Below are 8813 nucleotides of genomic sequence, written 5' to 3' on the forward strand. Positions count from 1 at the left end.
ATTCACTGCTTACTAGTCCAACAAAAGATACTTAAATCTTTATGTTGGGGAAAAAGGTTGAAAATGTAGAACAAAATACGAAATAGCTTTATCACGCTTAAACAGTTTTACGTAAATAACGGTAAAAATGTGATCAAGGAATCAGTCCGATTTCGAAACGTTATATGAAAGTTATAACAAAATCAACTGTATGAATTCAAAACAGAAACTTTTCCTTCTTTAATATACCATTGTTTTTCCCTACACGTAAAATCAACAGAATATTTACCATCCCAAAAGCAATTATAAAACTGAAGAAACTACACTTTTCCACATTCTTTCTACTCATAGATATATTTACAAAACATACATTTCTTAAGAAAATTCAGCACTAATTTATGCTAAAAAAAATATTCGAAACAAATAGGCGATGTATGATCGATTGGAAAATGAGGTAAACAATGATTTGACCGAGGGGCTATTCACTACGAAGTCCGTTGAAGTCAACGTAACGTTATTTTAACAATGTCGTACGACTTCAACCGTACTTTCGTGACTTTCTTAGACTCTAGTTCTTGAATTTGTTAGTTGTTGACTTCGATGAATTCAAGCAATGACTGTCGTGATGCCCCTTTCGACTATATGTATGCCACTCAATCCCAATGTCTATCGAGTTAGCAGAATAAATTTGGATAATTGCAACAATATCATATTTGTATTTTGCTGCTAATTATTTGTGTAAAAAATAATTATTTCGTTCTTTTTTATTATTAAAGATTAAATGCCTTGATGACTTGAAATGACAGTAGCAACGCAACAATGTCAATAATAACGATATCAAAGAGCTAAATGGTTGAGAATTAGCTGCTTTAAAGCCGACAATTATTTAAACACAAAATTTGCTGCATTTTTTTATAAAAAATTTTCCGGTTTCTTTGTATGAATTTCTTATCATCTTGATATAAAGTTAGCGAAACATAAAATATTAATTACTTTAAAAAGTGCGGAAATGTTTTTTATAAAAAAAAAATCGGAGACAAAAAAATGTCAAATTACTGATAGGATAACTTTGCATTTTAAAAAAATGATTTCGCTAACTTGAGGGACATTTAGCAAAATGTTATTACATTATTATTTTGACACTTTAAACCTATGATTAAGAAATAAAATAGTCGTGTTCAGCACGTATTCAGATATGCATAAAAAAGTGTACATCATGGAAACTTAACGTCTAAATTTTCATGCCTTTTGGTGTAAGAAATAGAATTTTATTAATTTTTTAATATATTGTATGAATTTGTAATTTTTTTAAACTTAACTAAAGAACTATGACAATATAATAAAATAGTCTTGCTTGACACATATTTCAGTACATAAAAAGAAATGTGCATCATTGAAACATACGGTTTAAAATTTTTCTGACTTTTAGTTTAGGAAATAAAATATAATGGATTTTTTGGCTATTTTTTACTCAATTTGTAATTTTCTTGATATACTCAACTGAAGAACAATAACAAATTTATATAACGGTCTCTTTTAACACATTTTTTTCAATCCAGTAGAGTGAATGACGCCTGAAAAAGAACCTTGGATTCTAATACACCCAAGTGAGGAATTTCAAACGAAGACTTTGTAAGGCTCTTTACTTGGGGTGGTTGCTACAGATATTAATCAGAAAACTGAGCCGGAGCAGTGTTGCGGAGCGCGTGTGTTATTTAAATGAATAACGCGATAATTATAGATCAATTTAAAAATTCTACAACCCCTTCCCGCCATTCCTTCCTTCTTTGTAATAATAATAATAATAATAATAATAAGCCTTGGTGGAGAGAGCCTCGGTGGCTCAGTTGGTTAGACACTCGGACTTCACCTTAGAGGTCCGGGGTTCGATCCCTGAGCCGGTACCTCTAGAAATTTTTCAATGTACCTTTACCGAGGTTCTGGTGGTTCGGAACCCACCTTAAGCTGTAGGTCCCCCCCAACGTGTACTTAAGTGCAACCCAGTCCGTCAATGATGGGGTAAAAACCAGGCTTTGTCCAATATGCCTGGGCAGACTGCTCTCATTAGATCACTTGATTGCATTATAAAAATGCGTCCGTGACTGATGATATATACCGGGACAGCCCCGTGAAAAAATGATCAAATAAAAAATCCAACTCTAACCAAAAATGCCTTCGACATGTTGGGCAGTATAAGCCTGTGACAAAATTTCAACACTGAAATGTTTTTATAATAATAGAAAAGAATAAACAGCATTGAGAATCAGTAGATTCAATTTTGACGCTATTCAGTGTGAGAAGTGAAGACATAGATATATATTAGATAGCTGTGTATGTATTTCTATGTATCAAGTAATTTAATTATAAGTTTAAATATTGAGAAAATTATATAACTTAAATATTCACAATAAATGAAAATCAATTATTTAATTTGATAGATTTATTAATTGAATTATTGATTGATTTTGTATTAAAATTATTTATAATTAATTACTAATAGTAATTTAATCATGATATTACCCATAATAATAGTATAATTATATAATGATTATTTATTATTTGATATATAATTTCCATATAAATACCATATAATATTAATCAATATTTTTAATATCGATTGATAAATTTATAGCTTATCGATGTATATTCATTCACGTTTGGAATCGCCACACGCGAAAGTGTCGATTTCGTCTGACTTCGTCCGTCTTTACTCTGACTTCGCACTGACTCGTTACTGATTTCGCACGACGCAACGCTACGTTCGTATTTGCTGACTCACTAAATTCTATGACAACTCTTATCTTATCTTTACGACTTCAAACATAGTTTTACTGACTTAGTCATAGCTACAACGACTTCAGCGTTACGATTCTATGCGTTTCATAGCATTACCTGATTTCGATAAACCTTTACGCAAAATTCTTACGTTCGAAACTTTCGACTTCAGAGTTAATAGCCCCTTTGGATTTGACTTTTAGACTTAATAGAAAAACTCATAACATCTCAAAAATATAATGATCTTTCAAATAAACAGTAAAAACCAAATATCTGCTGCTTAAACAAATCAGGATTTTTTACAGAGTAGTTAAAGACTCTCAATTCAATAAGAAAAAGTGATTGATGAAAACATTATTCTTAAAAAGTGATAATAATATTCACAATTGAATACAGTACAATGCAATGCAATGCAATATAGTAAAGACTATTTTGAACAAAATTTTCTGCCTTATATTTGGTACGAGAAAAAGTTTGGGGCGACAATTAAGATCCCGGTGCCCTTGCTTTTGATGCAACGGTCTCGAAGTCGTAAGCATTAAGCTACGCCCTTTTGCTCCCAGGCCTCAAATTCTATACTCTTACATCATAGAGTCCAAGCTTTTAAAGAACGTAAAAATGCAGCACTAAAATCACTCGCTTCTGTGAACTCAGATCTCGACATTTCTATCCGTGTACCTAGTGTTAATATTTTATTGGTAATTAAAACCTTGGTAGGCGTGATAGTTTTTCCTATTACATTTTTCTCCAATTAAAGGCAAGAGGCGAAACTCGTATGAAAAATTCTTTTTAAGCTTCTGAAGGCAATACTAATTTGTGCGAAACTATCTTCTTTCTATTTAATACAATGTAGGTATTGATAAAACTTATAACAGCATGCAATCGGCTACATAATTTTTTACGATTGAGTTTACGATTATGATGGTGAATGTGTATATAAAAATGCTAAAAGCCCCAGAAAGCTTATGTACCACCGTTATAAAAATTGGTAGTAAAATACGAATTTTGTGCATATAGTATACCTGACTCAAAATATACCACCACTTTTATAGAATTTTTTTATAAAAAGAGTTTATTTTGATAAAAATGAACGAAAAATTACCAAAGAAAAGTGAAAAAAAAAATTTTCTAAAATAAAACCTTACTAATATATATATATCCTTAATTGGATATATATAGAAAGATTCAAAATGAAGGAACATTTTAAATCGAAATGAATTACTAAAATCAAATTTGTGCTGCTGTTTTAGAATAAATAATCAGTGATGGCTAATTTGGTGTACCGATAACGGAATTATCAAGCATTTAGAAGTACCAAGAATGTTGAATGGAACTTGCGAAAAGCAGTACGTGTGTGTTTTTTTCAGATCGGCCAGGCCCTTGCCATGCGATGTCGTTGCAGAGCCCGAGACTTCGACATTACAGGTCGAAAACCTAAAATCAGCTATATCTTTTACTCCAAATTTTGTCTATTTGCTCATATAAATTTATCTCACTCTCAATAGTTACTTAACCTCTACTAATCTTTAGCTCTCTGCATTCATGCTTTGGAATGACGTTCTTCGGCTCCCGTAACACGTCTTAAGAACATTGTTATATATGCGTTTCATACACTGTTAAAAAAACCCAAGTCCGCTTCCATTTCTAAGATTTTTAATATCATTAAGGTATTATACGGATGAATTCAGAAAAAGAGCTATCCATGCGAAGAACAATTGAAGACGCTCCAATTTCATGTCGATCAATTGAATGCGTGTGAGAGTGTCTAACCTATCGAACCTTTCTGTTCTTTCATACTTTCAGGACTTTACTTCATAAACGAATTAGGTAAAAATTCTGATATTTTCACAGAACCTCTATATTGCGTCCTCTTACCATGTCTCAGTTTTTGAAAACAATGGTCAGAACCGTTTAGCCGTTATGCTAAAATATGTTACATTTTCAATACCTTGGGATAGGCCTTACGTGCATAAAATGCGATTTTGGATTTTGCTTATCTCAACCTCGAAATGGTCAGCACTTTTCTAACTAGATCAAACTTTAGATAACGCTCTAATAAATTTACAGTCCTAATTTCAAAAAAATTCGCAGAAAGCAATTTTATCCGTATAATACCTTAAACAAAATTTGGAGTAACCTGAAGAAATATTCTTACACTGGTCGGTAGTAAACGCAAATGAAAATTGTATATATTATCTTAAACAGAAACTAAAAATATATTTTTTAACAGTGTATATATCTATTGTATTTCTTAGCATTTCTGGAATGACTTTGATCTTCACTTCTTTTTTATAATTGGTATCGCAGAGGTCAACTTGGGGCGAACCTGGTTTCTATTGCAGTAATTTCGACACTTTACATAAAAAAAGTTATGCAAGATCTGAGGTGTTTGATAATTATCAAACGGAAAAGAGGAAAGATATACTTTCGTTTTCAATTATAATTGAAAATGAAAGTATATCTTTCCTCTTTTCCGTGCAAAATATAGTGGCTTAATTAATGTATATAATTTTTTTTTGTTTTCAATACTGGAAGATAGATAAAATTTTGTTTTTATTTTTAACCACAAAGGTTTCAAAATTTCGCAACAGAGTTTTTACTGTAGGCGTATTCTTAATGCAATTCAGTGCAAGTAATTTAATTCATCTAAATAAAATATGAAATAAAAACGTTTTTCAAATAAGACTTTTTGTATTTATTCTCTCATTTTATAATTATTCAATGATGTAGTTATATTCCATTTATTGATATAGTTATACTCATGAAATATTATAGAACTATAAATAACAGTTAATTTCACATTCGCTTTTCTTTTTGCAATTTTCAAGACACATAACAACGAGGTAAAGTTGTAATTTCTAGCGCTCTCTTGGCATGGCCTGATATTTCACGAATTTTTAATTTAAGAAGCACCTTTTCCGTTTCTTCTATCGAGTTACTCGCTTCGACTTTACAAATTAACAATTTGTAATTTTTCAATAATTTTGAATTTTACTTTTACAGGACCATGACAGCGATTTGTTTCGTCTGCAATCTGCCGATCTTGAGTCATCAGGTGGGCCTGATATGGCAGGGCGGAAATGGATGGGATGATTTAGTTCGCGAACAGGTTGAGGAATCAACACTGAAACAACGTCTCGGTAATAAAAAATACTATCTAAATATGCCTTACTGTATAAGAACGAATTTTGTCTTTGATGATTAAATTCTAAACTTTCAAAAACATTTCCGTAGAGTTTTAAACATTCGAGGGAAAATAATTTGAACAAGCACACATGTGCACACTTGTTTTCGTAAAACTTTAAATAAAAAGAGAGAAGGGAAAATAAGAAAAAGGTCCAAATGTCTGTTTTCTATTTCAAGTATCAGATAATAGAGACATTTGAAACTGAAAATACCAAAATTTTAAGAATTTCAAGAAATTAAAATTATTCAAAAAATGCAAAGAATTCTAAAACAACAGAAATTTTTAGTTTACCTGAATTTAAGAATGCAAACAATTTAAAAGAATGTCAATACAAAGAAATGCATGTCATTTTAATGCATTGTATTTAAATGTGTAAAAAGAGTTAAGTAAGTTATTTTTAGATACATTAAATGTATAGCTGCTGAATCTTTTTATTTTGATTAACATTCGATAATATTTTTAATAGTTTGAAGGAATTAAAAACAATTTTCAAGTCGGTATACGCCTGAATACAGAAGTAGTTTAACTCACAATATTTATTGTTATCTGATTATAGTTTCTTAGAATTCTTAAGTCTGCAGATGAAAAATTCATATTAAAAATACTGCCTATTTTTAACTGCAGAAACTAGAACACAAATTTTATTTTTGGCTAGCATTTCTCGTCCCGTATTCATACTTCCGAGTTTTTCTCTTTCTATTATCTATATGCAGTTAATGTTAAATGTATTTGAGAGCTTACTGCTTTAAAAGCAAGTAATAAAATTCATATTTTAGAGGATTTTAATAAAGTGAAGTAAAGCGCAATATCAATTTCTAAGACATTAGAATATTTTTAATTTTTGTCCAATATTTCATTATATTTTCGTACGACTAGGTCCAAGTATTTGCTTGAAAATTGTATATAAAATTTGTTAATCCTGTTAACAATGCAATATATAGATAAGCAAATGATAAATTAGTTTTATATTAGGAACTGGAAGACGAGATTCAGCCGCTCAGATTACCTCAATTTCACCTCCAAATGAGATCCAAGAAACATCGCCGACAAATCAGCGTCGTAGACGTTCAAGTTTAGCACAATTGACAGATATTTTGAGAGAATGGGGTGGTGGAGGAACTTCCGGCAAAAGTGGAAAAGCAAGTAAACTTTGTCGAAGAGAAACTCTAGCAGACATAGCAAAATCTTTACCTTGGTCCAGGCAAGCAACAACAGATGCTAGTCACCTTGCTAGTTTGAGAAAAAGAAGAGAGAGTTCTGTTGATAGTGGAATTAAAAGTCAATATTCTACAAAATCTCGCAGAGATTCGACAATTAGCGATTTTAAAAATGACTTTGCTAAGCTTTGGAACAAAAAGGAGCAAGCACAGCCTCAACAAACACCTACTCTTATTTCACCCTCTCATCGAAGAGGTAATAATTATTTTTTAAATGTAATGCTTCGGTAAAACAATTTTTAGTTAGGCATTTATTAATGTATAGTATGTATACTGAAGGAAATTTAATTCTGAAATCTGATTCATATTTCGCAAAATATAATACTACTTCTTAAATTTAAAGTCATGACTACGTGGTGTACTAAAATTTCGGTACGGATAACCATACTTTTGTGGTAAGAATATCAGGACCTGGTAAAGGGTCTAATTGTTCCAAAATTCTTGTACGAATAGCAAAATTATTTTCTGCACATAGAGACTTTCTAAAATTAAATGAAGGCATAGTCAAACAATTAATCATTGAAAAAGCTATAAGAAATTAATTAAACTTCACATAAAGAAAAATAAGTTCAATTTTTTTAGTAGGCTTGGGACGTAATAATCAGACCTCGTATTTTACAATCAACTTTATATTCTATTGAGAAATACAGATCTGATCTTTTTCTACATAAACATGTATCAAGTGTTTTGATAACTTTTACATTTTTTAATCTTGAATAAAAAAGAGCATTATGCCAATATATAAGGAGTCGTACATAAATAAAGTTCTTTGGGTATAGGGGTGGGTCAAACATATTTTCATGCTTCTTGATATCAAGGGGGGGGGGCATTATCGTCAACAAAAATTCTGATGTAAGAGTTTTTCTGGTTATATATTGGATGATTAATTTTTTTGAATTATTTAAGGTATAAGGTATTTAGGTAAGTTCAAAACATGATGAGCCTACCTAAGTGGGGTGAGTGGTTCAAAATCAGAAAAAACTTTACGCAATATATGCATGGCCCCTTATTTGATGAGTTGCTAAATTTTGTTTAGACAATACAAGAAATTCATACGATATAGTTTAATTCAGTTAACTAAGTTTTAAACACTATCCCCTCCTACAATTATTACGATTATAAATTTTTAATTGTTTTTTATGGAGGGTATAATTTCAAACAATAGAGCCTGGGATTTTGCAAAAAAATTGCTCGCGGAAAAATAAATTTTAACTTTTCCACATAAATCTGAACAAAAATGATTCATTTATATACGTCTTTAACGTGTAAAATTGTAAATAAAAAAATTTAACAAAATTTTAGTGCCCAGGGAAAAAAAGCTGAATTTTATTTCGTAGACTGTGTCCCCAAGCGCACAAGTAGATACAGAAAGCATTGGTCCGACATTTCTAAACGATATTTCAAAATTGTCAGAACATGAATGTATGAGCCCGATCTTAAACTTCGTATTCAACTGAATATATATTAGCTTTGATAACTTCATATTATAGAAGTACAATTACCAAGATTCTTAGAAAAAATCAGCTATTTTTAATGTCCTAGGTTTGAATATTTCTGTTAAATATGTTCAACTTAACATTGTTAACATCTCAAAATTCGAATTTAAAAGATATAAGGTTTTTATGATTAAACTTTTGTTGACTAGTCACGACCAA

At 30.6% G+C, this 8813-nt stretch overlaps 1 protein-coding gene across 1 annotated transcript in view; it reads left to right on the top strand.

Moving 5' to 3' along the window:
* Positions 1-8813, top strand: part of LOC117175513 — a 265411-nt gene that overhangs the window by 106383 nt on the left and 150215 nt on the right. Inside the window, exons 3-5 of the mRNA XM_033365220.1 lie at positions 4122-4179; positions 5758-5894; positions 6914-7354. Of these exons, the coding sequence (XP_033221111.1) occupies positions 4122-4179; positions 5758-5894; positions 6914-7354 (636 nt within the window). The remainder of the gene's footprint in view (positions 1-4121; positions 4180-5757; positions 5895-6913; positions 7355-8813) is intronic.

Source organism: Belonocnema kinseyi, chromosome 6 (genome assembly GCF_010883055.1).
Source record: "Belonocnema kinseyi isolate 2016_QV_RU_SX_M_011 chromosome 6, B_treatae_v1, whole genome shotgun sequence".
NCBI classification, from domain to species: Eukaryota; Metazoa; Arthropoda; class Insecta; order Hymenoptera; family Cynipidae; genus Belonocnema; species Belonocnema kinseyi.